We start from the raw sequence: 21,748 nt of genomic DNA on the forward strand, positions 1-21,748 counted from the left end.
CATGGTTACCAGAGGTTAATAATACACACCATGTCCATCAGCAAGCAAAAAGTTCTAGGCCTGAAGATTGAAGTTCTGTTCCTTTGCCTTCTTGGGAGAAAGTTCTCTAGGCCAAACCTAAGTGTGGATTTAGAGGTTTGTCCATGAGAGTGGCCTGAGTCCAGAACCAGAACCCCACTCCTAAGGGATCATCTCCTGCTTTACCTGGGGGTTCTGAATGGCACAGAAACTATGGTGGAAGTTTTGGAGTTCTGCACTGGTACATGACCAAAAACATCAATACTTGTCATTGGCTGAAGGAACACAACCATCAGGTCATTATCTGAGCCTACCTAAAGCCTAGTTCCTTCAAAATGTAGGGGTGGCTCTTCCTTCATTTCACATTTGAAAGAAAGGGGCCACAAAAAGTTCTTGTGGAAGATTTGGTTTCTGTCTCTGTACTGGGAGCATCAAGCACAGTATTCTAATAGTAACTGTATTAAATAATCATTAAAAGAGTGGAAATGTGAAAACCAGGCACAGCTGGGATAGGGAGAGAGCTCCTACAGGAAAAGACAGGAGAGGAGTTGGAGGTACTAGAAAGAGAGAAGCTGTTTGAGGGAGGATGTAAAAGTCTCACCTGGGAACTTAATCCCCAGCTGCCTTGTTACTTCCCTCCTGTCTCTGCTCAGAAATATCATTTATGTCTGATCTACAACTCTGAACCCGAGAACCTGTCACCTACCCAGTAGCCCATGGGAGTCAGAAGAGAGGCCTTTACTGTTGGAGATGTAGAACCCCAGGTGATTCCTCTGGTATGGGGCTGGTTTCCTGTAGTGGTGAATGAGGATGACAAAGCTGATGGAGTCCCGGATCGTCACGGTGATGTTGGAGTAGGCAGAGATGGACACCTCGAGGCTCCGGCTTCTCACAACAGCACTCCGGCCACAGGACAGGACAAGCCTTTCCCCATCATCCAGGATGACTCTCCTGGGTGTGATCTCCAGGTAAGACCTCTCTGGCTTGTTGCTGAGGATGGTGATGGTGCTGAAGTAAGTCCGATGTTTCTTGTGGCCGTTGGGTGGTGCGGGAGCTCCAATTAATTGCCCGTTCACAGTTACACCTTGCAGGAAAACAATCAGTAAATGAGAGCTGGAGCCCAGGATCACAGAATCACAGAACATCTGAGTTGGAAGGGGCTCAGCAAGAACAAGTCTATTGTCTCAATGACACAAACCTTGCTACTGAGGACATGCAGGCTTGCCACCTCATGCTCAATTATTTCACTTACAGTATTCAAACGAGTATAATCAGTCTGTTATAAAATTAGGACCTCATACAGAGCACATAAATTTACCCAAGCTCAGAAATACTGACCTTCTCTGCAGGCAGGTGCCCCCAGCCCCACTAATCCTAACAGAGTGTACACAGTGCCCCAAAAAGAACCACTTTTGAGTATTCTAAGGTGCAGATCCCACTGAGTCAATTAAAGCCTAAAAGTCCACAGTAAGATTCCCAGTCACTTTAATAATTTTTGTGACCTATTGTCCATAAGACAGTGATTCACTTCCCACAAGCCTCTGAACACCCACTGAAGAGTGACAATTAAGGAGGAGGCTTGTTGCTAACCCAAGCTAAACACAAGTCATTAACACTGAGATTAAATATCTCTATATCCCATTATTCCTGATGGGATCTCTCATGTCTTCAAAGACTCAAGGTTCTAGTGCTCCAGAGTCTGTTTTCCCCAAGCTCATTCTGCATTTGAGCCACAAAATCATTCAAGCAGTAGCACAAATAGTTTGTGAAAGAAGCTGAAGGAAAACATTGCCTGGAGCTGTATCTTACTAAGGCAGACATAAACACAGAAATATGGGGGCTAGACCGCTGCCATGCAGAACAGAATCATTACAACTTTATTGTGGCATTTTGTAAAACAAGCCTGTGAATTGTCTCTGGTTTTGACACCCCTTTCTCCCACTGTTGCCCTGAGCAGGACATAATCTGCTTATTAGCTGCCCTGCTTAGAATTCCAGATCGGATCAAACCACACTTTGGGCCCCTGAGGCTCAGATTGGCTTGGGTAAAGCAGATCCTGAGTCATGTGGGTTTTCTCAAGACTGTCATGACTCTCTAGCCAATTTGGTGGTTTCTTTACTAAAAGAGCCAGGGTGCTTGGTGAGCCTGCTTGAGTACTTTGTCCTAAACCAAACAGTACTGTAAGTAAAGAAGGAAATTCCCACAGCAACTGAAACTTTTATTTGCAAGCTGTGACTTTGTAATTGGGTGAAGTTGAATCATAGAAGAAGCTTTTTCTAACTTCCTATCACCTTCTGGCCTGTGAGGCACCTTGGTGCTTGGTCTGCTGCAGAGCTGGCCTTACACTTTGATTTTCCACCACAAGAAACTGCTTAATTGCTCACCAGATTCCTTGTGATCAGAGACCAGCCGGAGAATGTCCCCTGGTTCTCCATCAATGTTGAAGCAGACAGAGAACTTGCTAGAGGGAAAATCAATGACGAAGTGAGGGTCTCCATCCGCTGAGAAGACATGGAAAAAGAGATAAATGTGAGAGACTCACACAAAACTGCAATGTCCAAGATTGCAACAAAACTGCTGTTTAAAGTGTGTTTGTCCCTGTTTTTTCTAAGTCTTCCTGGTTTGTTGTTTTTAGAGGGTCAGATGGAGTTTGCCAGGAAATGCCAAGTTTTGCTTTGTTTTTTGCTAAGATTGTTTTGTTTTTCTCACAGAGAGGTTGGGTTTTCAATGACAACTCAAAACCCAAAACAGTCTAGATGAAAATCAGGATATTTTCTTCCTGGAATATAATTTCAGTGATTTATGGGAACTATCATGTAGGTGTTTTGAACTCCTCCATTCTGTCTTGGCAAACTACATCCCTCACAGCTCACAGAAATGTACTTCCTGACCAAGGGCTGCTGCATGGGTCCACCTCACACTGACCCCTCCTAGCCCTCAGTATCAGATTGGAGCAGTCAACAGCAGCTGTTGATCCCACAATCTTAATTTTTCAACAATCCATGACCTATCATCAACTATCAGACAGCTGACTTTAATAAGGCAAGTCAAAAATCCCAGTTTCTAAGGTAAAATTGACCCTATCAAGAGAAATTCAAGTCAAAATTCTTGATCTGGACTTATTCTTCAGTGTTTAATGAAAAGTTAAGTAAAGATACAGGACCAACAGGAAAATTGTAAAATACTACAGATTTTTCTCATTTTCCATCTTCAACAACTTTTTTTCTATTTCAGCATTGTTATTTTCAAAGTTTTTTTCACTATGTCTAGTAGAGAGAGAATGTGTTTCTGTTCTCCCCTAAACTGCAGAAGTCTCAAACATGAGGATCAAGTGTTGTAGATCATCTGCCTTGCTCACACTCCTTCTTACTGATCCTCTCCATATTTTGGTTTTGGTTTCATTTTCCTCCCTACTCTGTAGCTCTGACAAAGAGAATTTTGGCCTGTCACTTGGAAGGCTATACCACAGTGATGTACATCTGAGGTTTCCATAAATCAGCCACTATTATTCTGCATTATTAAAGGCATGAAAACAGGCACTGACCTGAAGTTTTGGAGATTTTAATTCTCTGTTTATCCTGCCCTCTGCGTACACCTAGAAGTGGGTAAGGAAGGCTGTTACAATTACTTACTGAGAAGCAGAAAGAGACATATTACAATAATATTTCCCAAATATTATCCAGAGACATTATGGGATATATTCCTGAAAACACTTTAAGTTTAATGTAGAACACCAATTTTTCTCCAGTAGTTCCTACAGAGCAGTAAGTGTTTCAAGGGGATGTGAGGGGCCTAAAAGATTTGCTGAAGGTTACCCAGCCCACAGTTACCAAAATTGGTATGAAAATCTCAGCTCTGCCCCTCAGTTCACTGTCCAGATCGCCCCTGTGCCAAAGTCAGCCATGAGACATTGCCCATGCAGGAAGATGTTTTTACCAGAACAAGGTTATTCTTCTCTCATACCTGGTGGGGCCTTGTGCCCCTGCAGGCTCTGCACCTTTTCCCCGATGCCATCAGTGGAAGGGCTCATAAACTCCTCCTGAGGTGGCTCTGAGTGGAGACCGGCCTCTTTCATCTTCAGAACAGTGAAGGGGGTAACAAAATTGTAAGCCAAGGCCATTGACTTGGCTTTTTCCATCAAATTGTCCTTTTCCTGACTGTCATCACTCTTCAGCCGAGAGTTGAGCAATTCCTTGATGGTGAGGTAACTCCACGCCCTCTCGATGTAATTATTGTCACCTTTGCTATCCTCCAGGCCGGGGACACCTCTGATGTCATTTCTGCTCAGCAGGTCAATGGCCACATCTGTTTTGAGGAGGATGTACTTCTTGGAATTGCTGGCAGTCACCTCCACGTGGAGTTTATCCGAGGTGCGGTTGATGAGTTTGCCGGCTATGATAATTTCAGAGCCATTGAAGTAGTTGGGGAAGAAGTTCTGGGTGACCTGCTCCACATCATCTTCGGGGTAATCAACACGGATGTCAGAGAGAAGGGGTGTCCCTATTTCATCATAGAACCTTAAATCAAGACACATTTTTCACCGTTAGCCCTGTGTGAACACACTCTTGCACTTGTACACCCACAAGGACACAGTCAGGTTATCTAAAATGGCTCCTAAGTCATTCAGGGACAGTTTGAGCCATTGGGATCCAAATTTAACTACCACATCCACTCTAACTTGGCCCAGAAAAACAGGGTGGGGGGACCTCTGCCCTTAGGGCTTTTCAAAACCTGAGTAGACAAAGCCTTGAGAAACCTCACCTAAACTTGAAGTTAGCTCTTCTCAGAGCAGAAGGCTGAATTACAGGATATCCAGAGGTCCCTGTCAACCAAAATTATTCTCTGCCTCATTTTAATCTTCACTGTTCCTCGGGCATCTAAACAGTCTCTTAAGTATGTTCATAACCATAACAGCATGTCCTGACAGTCACCTCCCTTCCACTACAGTTCCAGACCTCTGCAAGGAGATATTTTTGACCACTTGAAGGTAAATTATTGGCTTCCAAGATTCATGGAAAGCACCCCAGTTATTAAAAAATGTACTTAGAGGAGATGCTGTTACCTACAGGTTTCTGGCGGTGTTACACATGGTATCCCAGAGACAGAAACTGTAAGGCCAAAATGGGAGCTGAAGAGATTCCAAACCAAAGCTGAAAGACCCCTAGATTGGGTTGTCAGTGAGGGACAGGCAGGAATACAGTTTTCTGAGGTCCAACAGAGAAAGAAAATCTAGAAGGAATCTCACCATGCCCCCCATAAATGAGAACATTTCCAAGGAATGTAGGAATTCTAGCTGCTATGTACAGGCACCCTGGCACAAGAGAACTCATTTCCTCATGGTTCTTTCTCTGCTGGAGCAAGGCATGTTTTTCATGGAACCAGGGAGGTTTACCCTTTAATGCTTTGTTAACGTGACCAGCCACTCTTGTGAGAACACCTTGCACTGAACAGCACAGAAAACTTTCACAAGGCTCAAAGCCCAAGTTTACAATAATGTTTTCCCTACAGCAGTGTACTTTTGAAGGTTCCTCCCAAGCTGCTCCAAGAATACCATATTTCCCATTTAAATGCCAAACTGCTCATCTCTTGGCAAGTCATTTGAGTTTAATTTGGTAAATAAACAAAGAATTGGCCTCAGCCCTTTTTTAGTTCAAGCTGCATTTATTTGACACATCTGGTAAAACAGACTGTCTGGAAGCGAAAGTCACACTTCCTGCTTTATTCTCTCTCCAAGGGAACCCAAACCCTGAACTGGTTTACTTTCTTTTAAAGTCTGTCTGAGCACTCACTGTCTTTCATGCAGAGACCTCACCAGATTTAAAAACATGACTGAATTAAACTTGAGAACTCTCTATAAATTAACTTTTGAGTTGTAGCAAACGGTGGAGATACCCAACCTGTCTTAGAGTACAATTCAAGGAAGTATCTGTATAAAAACACAACCTGCAGAGAATGAAAAAAATTACATTGGCACCCATGTAGGTTTTCCCTCCAACTGAGGTTTGAATTGGCCTCCAGCAGAGATTGTGCTTTTCTGTATAAATTTGGCACCAGATGCCAAATGGGTTTGCCGTGACTGAGCTTGATAAACAGTGAGCTGTTCATCAGAGAGAGGCGTTTGAACAAGTACTTGCAGCACTGGACTCCCACAGCCCAATCAATCAGAAATCCTCTATTTGCCAGGGAATGGCACTTACTATCCAAAGGACATGTCCTGAGGAGGAAATGACGTGGGTGGAGTGACAGATGGATCTACAGAATTTAGTTTAGAAGGAATGCTTGTCCACACATAACAGAAGGCAAAGCCCTGGTGGAAAGTGCTTGGATTTATTGCTCCAGAGAAGCTAGGCATGAGCCAGGAGAGAGGTCAGTACTAAATTTCTGTCTCTTTCTGGTTTCTGTGGTTAAAACACCAACATTTTGGGGGTGAAAGCCACACATTTTTATTTGGAAACACTGACACATTGCCAAATGTTTTGGTCAGAGATGTGGTCACATATCTTTTTGCTGTTCCTTTCCAGGGTCTCCCCTTAGACTACAGCTCCCTTATCACAGAAAAGGAACATAATCTCTGGTCCTACTGAAGGATGAGGATTTCAGGAAACTTATGAGGACTTTAGGTCACAAAGAATGAGGAAATTAAGTGACTATATGGTTATCCCAGTAATGATCTTAGTGTGTTTTTCAAAGTCAAATATTTTTGATCTTGGGCAAAAAGTTATCATTTCCAAAAATTAAATAAGTAATTTATTTTGCTCCAAAATGGAATCTTCATTCCTGATCCCCACCATGCTGTTCATGTTGTTGATTTGATGTATGAAATGCATCCTCTCCTGCCAGCATCTACCTTTGACGAGTTGGGACCTGTACCCCCCAGCTCTCTGGGTTTATATGTCTAAAACAATGATCTGAATTAGGGAAAAAAATGCCTTTTTCTGAGGGTTTGGGAAGCTCCAGTACATCTCAGGGGGTCTGCTAAGAAAAAAGAAATTTCTGGGTAGCCATTCAGAGTATCTGATCAAACTCTGCCTCTCCCAACCAGAGCTGAGCCTCAGTGAAGCTCCAATTTCTTGCCACGTCTCACTAAAGGATTTTCCATCCCAAAATGCTTTCCCAGAGAACCCAAAGAACAGAAAAAGCAGAACAAACCCCTTGAGGTGGCTGGCTGCATCCTCATCCTCCTGGAAAAGCCTCGTCATGCCACAGTTCTCCAGTGCCATCCTCTCCAGCAGCTTGTGGTCCACGTCGTTGCCAATGCCGATGGTGAAAAGGCAGAATTTATCCCGGATGGCATCCTTGGTGTTGCTGAGGATTTTGGATGACTGTGTTTCCCCAACAGTCGGCCTCCCATCCGTGAGGAAGATGATCAGGGACACGCTCCTGGCGTCAATGTCATTCTGAGCAATGTAATCATTCAGCAGCTTCGCCCCGGTCTGCAGAGCCCCGTTAATATTAGTCCCTGGGAAGGTACCAGAGTGATTAGAGATCATTTCTCCTTCTAAGAGTGGTGTGAATAATTGAGCTCCTTTTAGTGAGGTGACCGCTCCTCTGGACATCAGGATGTCCCTTTTCTCCACATGAAGTTGCTCTAGGCCTTCAGTTCAGCTCTGTTATTTAGCACCAGTTTGGCACAGCTGTTTATGGTCTTATGAACTGAGTTATGAATTTCAGTTTGTCATGTGAAATTGCTGTTGAATGCCTCAATGTACAACAATTTGTCTGGTCAACAATCATACTATGTTTGGCTGGTAAAAACAAAAATTGTTAAACTTTATTATGGGACTCTCCCAGATGATATCTGAACTAGGAAAAGTTCTCATTTTTTTTCTGATGGTCACAACACTTGGAGTCAGGAAAAAAGCCTTCAAATGGGAAAACTAGTGGATGGGTTCATTCTTCACACCCCAGGGGATACAAAGTTTAAAGGGAGCTGAGGAGTGTGTTTGCACAAAACAACTGGCTAGTAAAGAATAGAATTGCCTGAAGTGGGGTGGGAGGGAGAAAACAAAGTAAATGAGGGTACAGATGTACATTAGAATAGGCATGAAAAGGATCCAAGCCCACAGTGTGTTCAAAAAATTAAAAAAAAAAAAAAGAAAACAGGAAAATGAGTACAAGTATTCCCTTTCTCCACGTATTTCTAGTCAAAGCACAGAGGGATTGGCTGCGGGACCTTTGCAAAATAAACACATTGGGGTTAAAAAACAGCTCTTAGAAACAAAGCTGGTGAAATGGGTTAAGAGCCATACACAGCTGACTCCTGAGGGTCTGGAAAGAGAGATCTAGGAAGGTTGTCAACAAGATGTGATAGAAAGCCCATACAGCATAAACCTAGAAACTCAGTGTGCACAGCTCCAGTGACTGCAGCAAGACAAGGAACAGGGAAGCAGAAAAGACTTCTGAAAAGTCCTCAAAATCCTGACTCTGTCTTCTGCAAAATGGTTCTCAACCAAAAAACCTGCACCCAAATATCCTAACTCTCTCAATCTCCAGGCAGATCCAAAATTTCAGAAAGACAATTTTCCCCAAAACCAGAAGAAATCCATGTCATGTAGCACAGTGTGTAATTTTATATTCAGTTGTATCATAGAACTACCAAGCACTGAAAACTGCCTTTTGCCACATGCTCAGGTATTTAGCAGCAGGATTTTTCTCCCGTTTCTTTGGTATGTAAGTACAGCACAGGGGTGTAATGTTCTTTGTGTGTGTTCATGTTCACTGGAAGATAGTCAAGGAACAGCACCTTTATAGGGAAAGCACAGTTAGCCAAAACTGAAGTACCTGTGGTGGAGAATCACTACACCTTCCTGTTGAGCTACAGTCAATCATTTCCTTTTACTTTTGTTCCCTGGCAGGTTCATGGGCAAACCCAGCTGGTTCCTGCACAGCTCTCTTGGCATTTCTGGAATAAAAGGCTTTGTTCTCTGAGTTTAGTCCCACTATTGGTAATTGTTTAACTGGGCAGGTCCCTTAACCACTTCCTAAGCAATTCCTCTCACAACACAAACAGCACAGCCAACCATCCTGTTTGCCCTGTTCCTCCATCTGAGGGTTTCCTCTGCTAGGAGTGGTCACTGCTCAGGGGCAGCCACAGGAAGGCCTTCCTGACCTTCAACCAGCTGTGACTACTTCCATGGGGAAGGATTTGAATAGGTCATTTTGCAGCCCTCTGGGCACAGCTGCTGGAATATGTTTGATTACAAGTCTCACTGTAGCTGGAGATCTTTTTATACTGCTGTCCATAGCCTCACAGGAGACCTATGAATCAAATTAAAACTCATGCCTGCACTCTGCCACAGTTCTGGGGTTTTCTCTGCCTACTTCCCTCCAGGCAACAAGGCATAAGCAAAAAGGGCCAAGAAATTCTCAAATATAATTTTGGCTGCTCCTTGGTAGAGATGAGAAGACAGTACTAGGTGAGAAACTTACTCCTGCAGAAGGCAATCCCACATCCCACAGTGTGTGCTCCATCCCTGGGGTTTCCAGCCCAGACAAAATCATGAGCCTGCTTTCACAGAGCCTTTCAGAAACTACACAATACTGGCACTGTGTGTCCTTTGCCAGTGTATGTTTTCATCTGTGGACTCAAGAAATAACTTTGGAAGCTTTCTCATTCCAATGGTGTCACCAGATAAACAAGAGAATGGAATCAAATTTGGTTTAATAGGTATACAGAATCACAGACTCATTTTGGTTGGAAGGAACATTTAAAGGCCATCTTGTCCAAACCCCCTGCAATGGGCAGGGTTTGAGGAAACTTTCCCATCATGTTAATAGAGAACACATAACCCTGAGTGGAGGTGAAGGGACCCCCTTGTCCCATGAGCTAAATCCCAATGTCTTTTTATTCTATATGCTCCAGGACCACATTCAGCACTCTCTGTTCTGTTGTAGTTAATTGGATAACACAATTAGTCCCATCCCTGTCTCTGGTCATACCTCCAGTAGGTGACATGTTATGGATGTACTTTTTGGCATCCCTGATGTTATTTGGAGTAACTGGCACCAGCCGGTCCTGCTGCCAGACCTTTATTCGGTTGGAAAAGCCAATGATGTTGAAGTGGTCTTCAGGCCTTAGGTCCTGGAGAATTGTGAAGAGAGCTTCTTTGGTCTAGAAAAAGAAAGAAGCAGACACAACTCTCAGTGTTTTAGTGGGCAAGAATTTAGTTTTAAGATGTTCTCTTATCTTTTAGATATGTCTACATTGCCAGTTTGGCTGATGAAGAAAATAGGGATGTCCTTCCCTATAGCAAGGCCTGATCTCTGTGGTGCCAGGGGCTGGGCAAATAGGAGGTGAAAAACAACTCTTGCCCAAAAGGTCTTGTGAGGCACATCTAGATCTAACTAAGCTTAAAAATCAGGCATCAAAATTAGGATAAAAGCTCCCAGTGATGGGGAGAACCATGTACTGAATTAAGGGAGAGTGAGTGATAATGACAAATAACAAACTCTTAGAGTTTGTCTAACGCACTCTAGATTGGCAGTAAGCTGCAAGTGGAATATATTTAAAATAGGTGATTTATAAGTTAAAAAAAACCTGCAAACATGTTAAAGGATGCAGATTCCATGTTCATAATTAGGATACTATTTGCTACATATACACTCTAATGAATAGTTCCAGCAATTAATAAATGTTTAGGTTAATAAATTCAGTTAACTAGATATAAAAAGAAGTCCTGACTAGTCATTGCAGATTCTACCTGCCAGTCAATTTTGTCACCAGGCATATTATTTTTCATCAATATGCCAACTGTTCATCATACTATGTAAACACAGGCAACAGAGTGAGGCAAGCTGGTCACAAGATGAATTCTTAAAGGAGATTAAGGATCCTGGGTTCTGGGAAAGCCAGACCCCTGAGGAAATGTCAAGAGGAAGACTGCAGAGGTGTCCAGCTCCCCTCAGAGAGACCAGCTTGGATTTAGCAGCCATGAAGCTGTGTTCACATGGAGACAGACTTCAGCTGAGTAAGACTTGGAGAAATTGCACAAAAGCAGCCTCTGTCCATGCAAACATACCCTGTATTTGGATGCAAAACACATGGGAGGAATATGAGGCAATATCTAAGCAGAAAAATCAGCAGATTCTCAGCTCAGCCCCTTCTTGGCCACCATTAAGCCTCCCAAATTCCAAGGAAAGCTATGCAGGAAATAATATGGTGGGCTCACCAGCTTTTAAAGGTTTCTCTCATGCCTGTCAGGAAAATACGTGAAGGGCTAGTCCAGAAAAAATATAGAAGTAATCAGCAGTGCTGGAAACCACATAAGCCTAGGCCTGATGTTGCTATGTAAAGACAGTTTGGAAAAGGGCTAAAAGGACTGATCAAGCTGTGTCATCAATGTCCCTCTGGATTCTGCATGGCAGATGATGATGCAGTGATGCAACTGCAAACAAATCTAATCCTCACAGCTGGTGCCTTGGCTCTCAGTCCACCTGAAATTAAGGGGAATATTTCCCATAGCTCCAAACATTCTGGAGCCAAGTCTGGAGACTTTCCCTGCTTCTATCTTCTGTGCAAATCATTTTCCTTCTGCAGGGATCTCAGGATTAATCCCTCCATTTGCTTAGCTGGAACATTCCTCCACGTCCCACCACTGTTTCACAGACAAGAATATTAAAGCAAATGCTGGTGGAACAGATTCTTTCAAAGAGAAGGGGAGAACCCCACTAGGTTCACATCATAATGTGCACCAAACAAACCTTCACAAAAGTGAATTCCTGCCCAAAATATGGAGGCTGTCTCCAGTCTAACAGTCCACAGAAACTGGCAAAGTTGGGCTAAATAATCAGATATTTGAAAAAGAAGCTCCTCTTTTACAACACTGTTTGTATTGTACAGATGCTTCAGATAATGCATGACATCACCTTTCAGAGACACCTTCCATCAGCATCCCATTTTACAGAGAGGAAAATCAGGCTATTTTTGTAATTGTGTCAAAGTCAGAAAGTGAGAGGTTCCCAAAATTGGGGTCCCCAGCCCACAGTTCAATCAGACAAGCTATCCCACATGTGCACATACAGCAATCACACAGCAAAGAAAAGGACTTTATTCCATGATAACGAGGTTAGCCTGAGTATTTGTTCCTCAAAAAATTGATCAAAGTAAGCAGAAAGTGAAGATGGAGAACCTTCTATCCTGCATGTGAGCATGTTCCTTGCCAAGTTCTGAAGGAGATTTGGGCAGGGTGTTAAATAAAGGAACAGAAGATCACAAAGACTCCCTACATAAACATCCCCTCTACTCCCACATAGCAGAGAAACAGAGGTTCCTAGAGGCAATGATTTGAAGAAAAACTCCCCAAATCTCATTATCTATATTACAGCTCTCTGATTATAATTAACATTGCTTGACCTCTCCCATTACAAAACCCCTTCTTTTCAGTTGTTTTTTTCCAATTCTGTGAAACAGCACTTTTCTCAGAGGGATTTATTGGGCCCAAATAAGCTCTGCTGTTTCTGAGAACAAGGCAAGAGGAGAAATAATCTTGCTTTGGCCTACTTGCAGAGAGGCTGCATCTCACTTCCCATGTGCTCACAAATTCCTTTTGACATTCTTGCCTGTGTTCAGCCAAAAGAAAAGGAAAGGGTAAAACAACACAGAGCAGAAGTACCTTGGTGTATACAGCATCCAAGCTAGAACTGCAGAGAGGATCAGGAGGGAACTCAGACATTCCCAGGAAACCCAGCACTTCCCCACACCCTCATACAGGGGCCAAATGTGGGGCTGGGACCATCTCCCTCCTCTTCTTACATTTCCTCTTTGCTTTTTGCCTCATTTTTGTCACTCCAGAGTTTGAGTCAATTTTTCCCAGGAAAAACCTTCTGCCATATTTTAATGGATATGCACTGACAGCCTGGATTCTGGCATCTGTATCCTGTGCTTGCCTCTGCAACTTAAATTAAAACCCTTTGAATTTATGTAACATGCACACAAACATATGTACAAGTGTGTGTGTGCATGCACACATGGTTTTGCTCCAAAGCAAACAGAGTGAGGGAGGCCATATGTTCACTCTCCTGCAGCTTTTTACTCCATTCACAGTAAAAACAAAGGGTGGGATTCCGCTTTCCCAACTCAGTCATCGAAAAGCTGGGCATCACATCTAATCCTGCTCGAGGCAAGGGAAGCCACCTCCAGGGAATAATCCATCCCATCTGTCTGGGACTGGTTTTAGGATGGGCTGAGTCACTGTCTGGAAGTGCCTGTCTCCAGGCATTGCCTTCAAGCAGAGAAGGTGGGACTCACCTCAGGAACTAATCCTGCCCTGTCCTGAGCATTCTGATTCTTGCTGGAGCCAAAAGGAGCTGAGCTGTCTCTCCACCTTTCCCAGAGTGCTCTGAATATTCCTATTTCCTGTCTCTTCTTATTCCCATCTCTCTTCCCAGCTCATTAGGACTCCCAGGTATGTCCTAAAGACTTCTGTCCTCATGGGGTGGCAACAACATGTCAGCATTCCTCACCCACTAATGGTTTATGAGAGAGATGTGACTTTCCTCAGACTGCTGGATATGATTCAGGAGCTGGCAGGCAAAATCAGCTTTTAATAAGGAGGATATCTTGGTAAAATCATGAAGGATTTGGCTATGACCAAGTGTAATTGGTGCCCAGCTCTCTCCTCCATCTCCACCAGACCCCAGGCCAGGCTTTGCAAAGCTCTTCTGCCTGCAGCTTCAGCTGGGATCCAGCAGCAGGTTTCTGTTTGTCCTTGTAAGGCCTACAAGCTGCAACTTCTCCTGGCTCCAAGGAGCCAAGGGCTGTGGCTGCCATGGGATTCCCAAACTGCTCTGCTGCCAATGGGGTTCTTGCAGTTCCACTCCCACCTGGCCTCAGTGAGTCATTCCACTGAAACTCCTGCCAAAGAGGCAGAAAATTAACCATTTCTACCCTGCTGAGGGCCAGAACATTCCTCTATGGCTGTGCCCATGACACTGGTTCATTTTGGAGATAAGCTGGACCCATTCACAGTGAGGAGAAAGAGTTTAGGGCTCCAGTATCTCTGTGCCAGGTGCTGCAAGGTGAAATACTTTTCCCAACATGTTTCCCTGGGTTGATGCATTTGGAGCAAGGATTAAAGCAAAGGATGGCAGGATGGCAGGTCCAGAAGAGCTGAATAAAAATCCTTTTTTACCATTTGGGAATAGTTTGTATATGTCAGAGTCAAGTTTTAAACATGGATTTAAAAGAGGATAACTTGGTGGGGGAAGATTCATCCGTTTCCCTCAAATTAACACAGATAAAATTGAGCTGAGGGGTAGAGACTAAATTGCCACTGCATTTGAGATGAGGAATTTTGCTGGTGAATGAGCTGCCAACACAGCTGAAATCTTGGGGCTGAAACAGCCATCTCCATGGTTATGACATATCACCCCCAAACCTGGAGCAGGACAACCCTGGTCTACAGCTGGGGACAGGTGAGGTGAACATGACTGCCAGGAGTGACCACAGTTTATGTCTGTGCTTCATAAATGATGAGAGGAGGGAAGAGGAGCTCACACTGCCTGAATGATGAGCAAACAGTGTCTGCTCAAGCCTACAAGGCCTGGGACAAGCCAGGCCCCAGCCACCACTCTGACCTTCCCTGTCACCTCCTGTATGTCCTGCTGGACATGCAGCATAGCTGCTGCCTGTCTGGTTCTTGCTACAGGCCCTGAATCACAGCCAGGGTGATTCAGAGCTGCACCAGCCCCAGCAATAGCAGGAAGAGCAGAGCTCCCTCAGCTACACTCGAGTGTGGCTGTGATCTGCCACCCTTGTACCCAGCCCTTGGAATTAACGCTGACAGACCTCATCTTGCCTAAGCACTGCTGGAACAAAGCATGGGAAGATACACACTCTTAGGGAAAGCTGAGAGCCTTCAGCCTTTCTTTGGGCCAAAGGTCTGCCTCAGAGACATCTGGGATGATGTCAGACCATCTGGGCACCTTTTAGGAGGAATCTGAGTCCTGGTGACATTTCTTCCACAGTCCCTTGTTTGTTAGGGGAGCGGGGTGAGGGTGAGGCCTGGCTACCCTGAGAGCTGTGCAGCTCACAGGGACACAATATGTGGTTGTTAGGAGCTGTGGCACTGCCAGACCTCGGCCCTGCTGGGCAGCAAGGGGAGAATTCAAACACCTCATTAAAATGCATATCCCAAGCCCACGTATTCACACTTTCCATCGCACTTCTAAGTGTTTCATCCAGCCACCCTCGCAACAGCTGGGCAGCAGGACTTCATCACCAGTGACACAGCCTCTTCCAGCTCAGCCAGCACCAGGGAACTGCTTGGGCTCAGGATCAGCCTGTCTAGAGAGCAGTGCTAGCAGGGAGGAAAGCATTCCCAACCACAGCCTTTGGAAAACGGGAGCCACTGACAGGACCAGATGCACAGGAACAGCCTGCAGAGAGCAGACCTGGGGCCATCTGTATCCATGTGCTAAACAATCCCAAAACTAGAAGATAAAAATTCTGCATCTTTTGTCCTTCCAGATCCCTTTGAGAAACCAACTTTCACAAGGGAGCTAAGGCACAAAATGTAAGCTCAGAGGGAATTAGGAAGCCATAGCTCTGTCCAGTAATATGTCTGAGAGTGCAACAGTGGCAGGGAAGGGCTCAGAAATGAGATCTCCTACAGCAAAAAGGAGAGAAGTACAAGTGAATATATTGTTTGGCAAAAGATTGCAAGGAATACAGGGATAAAAAACAAAAGAGCTCCTTCCTCCCCTTCAATATCCTCTGTGCTTTGGTTCTTCTCTTTCCCTTTCCAAACATGCAGAGGCAGCTGATAGGAAGATCCAGAGCTGGAATTTTCATACAACAACAGTCAAAGCTCATCAATGTCCCCATGGTCTGTCAGAAGGATTAATTAGTACTGTGACTTAAGGAAAGGCTTAAAGGCATCAAAGTCACACCTGAAATGGTGCTAACATGGTCAGACAAGGTGCTGTCATAGATTTAGTTCAGGTCCAGAGCCAAGGGGAATGCAGTGGGAGCACCACTGGCACATAACAGGGAACAGCCAAGGCTCAGAGACAGCAAAGGTTTGGGCACTGTTGTATCTGCTGAGGTTGGAAGCCACATCACATGAGTTTTGCTTTCCTCTGTGTCCCAGTGTCCTTTCTGCCCACATAATGCTGGTCACATGTCACCTGCCAGCAACAGGGACTTCTGTACCAGAACCAGGGTTTAACCCAGAAGTGTATCCATGGATTGTTTTACCTTCCTTCATCCCACTCTCAGAGAGGACAATTGGCTCTTTTTGCCTCCCCAGGGAATGTCCTGAAATTGAGGAACTGCAACTGCCCCTCTCCCTGTCAATGTATCTTTGTGCTTTCTTCCTGGCAGACAAGAATGGTGTAACCAGGGAAAACTCCTTCGCAATTCCAGACAACAAGCATTTTGTTCAATACTGACACAGGCCTGTGATGGGAGGGAGTTTGAATACAGAGTTCTGGACAATAAAGGTCTGTCTCCATCCCCTTGTCCAGTCTCCCCCTCCTGAACATCCCAGATCCTTTGCTGGTCACTTGAACATTGTTGACTCCCTATATGGCCTTAAAAATATTGCTTTGTATTTTCCCAGGCTGAAAAACAGCCATCCCTTAGAACAAATGTTTGTTCCTACTGCCTTTTCTGAAAAAGATTTTTCACTTAACATGGAGTGAAACACTTAGCTCCACATCCATCCAGGACACTTAAGCACTGAATTTTTGCTCAGTGGATGATAAAACCATCCTCAAAGATGTCATCAGTTGGGGTAACCCACTTGTCTAGCACCCAGCAGAATGATGAGGATAAATTCATGAAAAACTAATCTCAAAAGTTGATTTGGAGTTCCATGGGTCTGGAGGGCAGAATAGGTGCTCAGTCTTTGCAATCTCACTGCAGCACTGAGGATGTGAATAAATGCCAGTGCGAAGATTTAAGGAGGCAAGTTCTAATCAGCACCAAGCATTGTTACTTGAAGCCCTTATCCCAGTGCAGAATGGATTGCAGTTGGAGCAGTAAACAATTCCATACAGTAAATAAGGCAAAGGGAAAAGCTTAAGGGCTGCCCCACAGTGCTATACTGAAATAACCTCACTGGAAACAACAGGGCTGCATGGGCACACAGCCAGACTGACACAGCAGTGTCTGAAGGCCACATTCTTCTCTTGTGCTTAGCTCATTTTAAGTGGAATCAGACCCCATAACATGCCCATCAGACAGTCAAACCCCCACCCTGTCAGCATGACGAAAAATTTCCATGGAGATAGCAGCAAAAGGTCAGCACCAAGGGAAAATGCCCCATGCCCTCAATGCAGAGCTTGACATCTCCCCCTCTGCCCATCCTCAGTAATCCCATTCCGGGCACGAAAACTGTTCCGATAATTGGGTGCTGTCATTTTCCATCACACAGACCAGCCCCAACAGAGCACTGGGAAGAGCTGACATGCCCAAAAGCTGTCCACAATACATCCCCTCAATTTCAGGAATCACCAACTGCTGTGTTACAGAGCAGGAACTGAGCTGAGACACAGCTCATCATGCTCTTCATACTGATTACCTCCATCCTTCATCATGTAGCCACTCTCACAGAGTGGGTGTCTCAGCAGCCAGAAACCTGCCAGGTTTGAAGCTTTCTAGCCCCTACTCAGAACATCCCATCCATGTGTGTAACCTGCTAGGAGACATGTGCTGCTCCTCCCTGTGACTTCCCCATTTTCATTTATTTTTGTTACAGGACATGCAGTAGGGACTTTACAAGAGGATCTTAGTGACAGGACAAGAGGGGTTGGTTTTAAACTAAAAGAGAAGAGATTTAGATTGGATATTGGGAAGAAATTCTTCTCTGTGGGGGTGGTGAGGCCCTGGCACAGGCTGCCCAGAGAAGCTGTGGCTGCCCCATCCCTGGAAGTGTCCAAGGCCAGGTTGGACAGGGCTTGAAACAACCCAGTCTAGTGGAAGGTGTCCCTGCCCATGGCAGGGGGGCTGGAACTGGATTATCTTTAAGGACCTTTCCAATTCACACCATTCTAGGATTGTCTGATCTCCGGTGAGTGAGGAACAGTGACAATGGTTTGTTGGTTGAAGCATGGACCCAGCACTTTTGCTCAGGGTTAGCATTAAGCAATGCAAGAGCACTAAACAGTTCCTTAAAAAAGCAAACTTGACAGTTTTCCCATCTAAGTCTGCCACAGGGCCCTCGGAGTCCTCCAACACCTGCCCCAAATTTTCACCATTTCCAAACCCCCTCAGCATCTCCATCTCCAGGATCCCCAGTCCCTCCTGCACATCTCTGCCTCCAGCTCTTCCCCTGCCCATTTCAATCCTAAACCACTGCCTCAGACATGAAAGGAAGCCAATTCTTTGCCCAAAACTCTGCAGAGAAGAGAGCAGACCTTTTAGAGAAGGTTAAGTCACTGCATCAAGGTACCTATCCAAGCAAAAGCTCTCTCCTCATGACACAGCACTATATCCCTCATTCCTAAGGGACCTCAAATTGCATCATGTGGACGCCAGAGCTACCTGTGAACGCTGTTTGATGACAGTAATACAACATGGAAGACCTCACTCCAGCAGGATTCCACGTGAGGTGCCATGAGCACTTCTGAGCTTCAGCTGCTCTCCACAGCAACAGAAACAAATGGTCCCAGTTGAGCAATGCAGGACACACCCCAATTTAGGGTGAAGGGGTATTTGCTTGGAAATAGCAGTGTTGCTGCAAACAGTGCTAATCTAATAACTTCAGTCTTGACAAAGATCTGGTGTCATTTAGACTTGGGGGATCTTTGTACAGCCATAAGTGCAGACATGGGTATGCCAGCTAAAGAGACAAGACTCTGCAAAGAGACAAGCACAGGCAAAGAAAATAACCTACCTAAATTCACATAACAGAGCCATGATGAAAGCACACACAGAAGCCAGTTCTAGCTTCCAGGTGTTGCTCCAGCAGCTGGAAAAAAACCCTTAATTCCAGCTTGGAAAGGACTACTAAAGAAAGAGCTTTCACTTCACTGACTTTTATTCATTTGCCAGAGCCTTGAGGATACCAAGAGGCTTTATTGGCTCTGCCCAATCCCAGCTGGGGCCTCCACCCACCCTCCTGCCCATTTAAGTGCCAGCCTGGGCCCTCATCCCAGTCTCAGACCAAGAGCTGTGCTGTCTGTAGCTCTGGTACATAAACCTCAGTGACCCAAATCCATGGACTGACTTCCCAGCTTCATTCCCCCACTTCCATTTCACTACAGCTTTATCTGGTGGTCACTGGGCTGTATCTGGCATATCAGCAGCATCTGTTTCCAGTTCATCCTTTGATGAACTCAGTGATGGTCCAACTGAAACATTTGGGAGAGCTCTCAGTGTCTTCAGGAGTTTTCAGTTCAAGCCTCAGCAGCATTTCCATGCAAACTCGACCCTCACCTTTTCATCCTATTTACTCCAAACTCAATTAAAGGACTTGCACTTTATAGGTGGTCTGGGATCTTCCCAGGAAATTTTGTCTCTGCTTCTACTGCCTCAGCATGAAGCAAAATTGGCTGTTAGTCCTAAGACCAGGGGCAGATGCTCTCCTCCTGAATACCTGAAAGCATCTTCCTCTGAAGCTTGCTTGTTTCTCTGCATGACCCTGTCATTATTTAAAAGTTTAAGGGTTCAACAGATTATTTTTTTGCACGACAAGTAATTGCATTTCTCTTGGAAGAGAAATTTTATTTTCTTTGAGTAAATAAAGTCTACATGGATGTGATATAAGAAATACTACAGTAAATAAGATATCTTATATTCACACTTCCAGAGAGGACTGAAATAACACTGCTGAGGTGTACTCCTGAGCAGGAGGCAGCTGCATGGGGTTGTTGGTGCTGCAGGCAGCTCTTCTGTGTTCTCTTGGGTTGTTTCTTTCCAACAGAAATGGAAAACCTGACAAAACTTTCCTCATCACAGTAGCTTTGAACACTCTGAAGGCTGTAATTAGAATTAGCACTTTTTCCAGAGTTCCCTGGCGATTTCAGGCTGTTCTCCTGGGCAGCAGCCATTATTTGGACTAACAGTCAGCAGGCTCACAGCCAGTTCTGTGGCAACCAGCAGAAGTCAGAGGAGTTTGGAAGGAGAACATTGAGTGCTCAGGTGCTTGTCTGCTCCTTCACCACCCTGAAACTCCTTGGGGGTGTCTGTGCTGAGGTACAGGGGTTGAGGGGTTGGGCACACAGGGCCCTCAGACGGGCTCCACTGTGTGTGTGACTCAAGGGTACCAACAGCATCCCTTGGACAGGCACAGGCAAATGAACTGAAGCCCTTGCAAATCCCCAGCAGGTCCCAGTTTCAGCTGGGTTCCTCCTAGAGCAATTAACCTGAGAGAAAATTACAGTCTGGCACACCACCATTGACAAGTTGCCAGGCTTGCGGTGAAGCCAACTGCTTAACTGAGTGTGTGGCATTTACTGCCTGTGGGAAAAGTAAGGTGAAACAAATCCGTGGTTGAAACAACTCTATCTTACTATACATCTACAAAATACCTGCAAATTCATCCTCTTGTGGACATATTCACAGCTTGGAACACTCATTCTATAACAAGGGTCCTTTCTCACCATGTCCAGTGAAGGTGGGCACAATGATGGTAATCACAAGGTGGTGAACTTATAACTGGACCCTTTTTCTCCTGGTTATATTAATGAAAAACTGCTGTGTCCCCTTCTACCTAGCCAAAGGTACCATAAAATCAGCAGGGTGGACTGCTCAAAGGGCAAATCATTTTGCTTCCCAGTAAACCCTGCAGAAAGAACCTCTTCCCCAGGCTCTCCTGGCTGTTAAAAGCAACTGTTCCACACAGAACTTGCTGTCTCTTTGCAGGCAAAGGAACAAAGTTCATTTGGATTTTCCTTGCCAGTGGGACAGCAGTAATGATGTGCAAAGCCTTGAGCACATGAATATTTTTTCCCATCATGCCCAAGGATTTTCTATTCCTGAACTTTATCTCCCTGCCAGTATTAAAGGAGACTGTAGCAAAGGCTCAGGTTCTCAGAGGAGTTTGAGTGCTGCAACACATCTGAGTCTGCTGGACACCACCAGAGCTCGGGGGCTATGAAAACTGAGGAGAAATATCTTCCCCTCAAAGTTAATACATCTCTTAATGATGTTAGGGGAAGGTGTCAAGGGTCTTAATCACAGAACCAAAGAGTTGTTAAAGCTGCAAAAGACCTCTAAGAACATCAAGTCCAATTATTAACACAGCACCACTGTGTTCACCACTAAACCATGTCTCCAAGTGCCACATCCACACACTTTTAGAACACCTCCAATGATCTGATTCAAGCTGATCAGCCAGTCCCGCTCTATGTGTTTGCAACAGGACATTTGTTGCTTCAAAGACTGAGATATCTTAGGAAAAAAGGGATGGCACAAACAGATAAAAATTCATGTTGGAAAAGGAAAACCTTGGGAGAGGAAAAGATAAATGACTCACAATTGGGTTGTGGGAACTGTAGGATGCATGAAATCCTGACCCCACTTGAGTCACTTTGCCATTTACTTTGTGAAGGCAGGTGACTGTCAAGTACAAAATCTCTTCCAGTTGCTCCAGGAAAAGGTGCACAGCTGATGTTTCCCATCCTTGCTTATGCAATCCAAAAACTGTCCTTTGCCAAAGTCACTGCAGCTGACCCACAAGAGCACTTTACAATCGCTGACTTTATTTTTAGCTGACCTTGCATGTGACTCAGTAGAGAGAAATGAGGAAAGACAGTCCCATGGGATTTCCCAGCTCTCTACATACCA

The 21,748-nt window shown here is 44.8% G+C and overlaps 1 protein-coding gene across 1 annotated transcript in view; it reads right to left on the bottom strand.

Moving 5' to 3' along the window:
- Nucleotides 1-21,748, bottom strand: part of ITIH5 (inter-alpha-trypsin inhibitor heavy chain 5) — a 40,649-nt gene that overhangs the window by 2,980 nt on the left and 15,921 nt on the right. The window contains exons 8-13 of the mRNA XM_015629438.3: nt 9,958-10,129; nt 7,168-7,477; nt 3,982-4,535; nt 3,563-3,613; nt 2,403-2,519; nt 725-1,102 (exon numbers count right to left, since the gene is read on the bottom strand). Of these exons, the coding sequence (XP_015484924.1) occupies nt 725-1,102; nt 2,403-2,519; nt 3,563-3,613; nt 3,982-4,535; nt 7,168-7,477; nt 9,958-10,129 (1,582 nt within the window). The remainder of the gene's footprint in view (nt 1-724; nt 1,103-2,402; nt 2,520-3,562; nt 3,614-3,981; nt 4,536-7,167; nt 7,478-9,957; nt 10,130-21,748) is intronic.

Source organism: Parus major, chromosome 1A, assembly GCF_001522545.3.
Source record: "Parus major isolate Abel chromosome 1A, Parus_major1.1, whole genome shotgun sequence".
NCBI lineage: Eukaryota > Metazoa > Chordata > Aves > Passeriformes > Paridae > Parus > Parus major.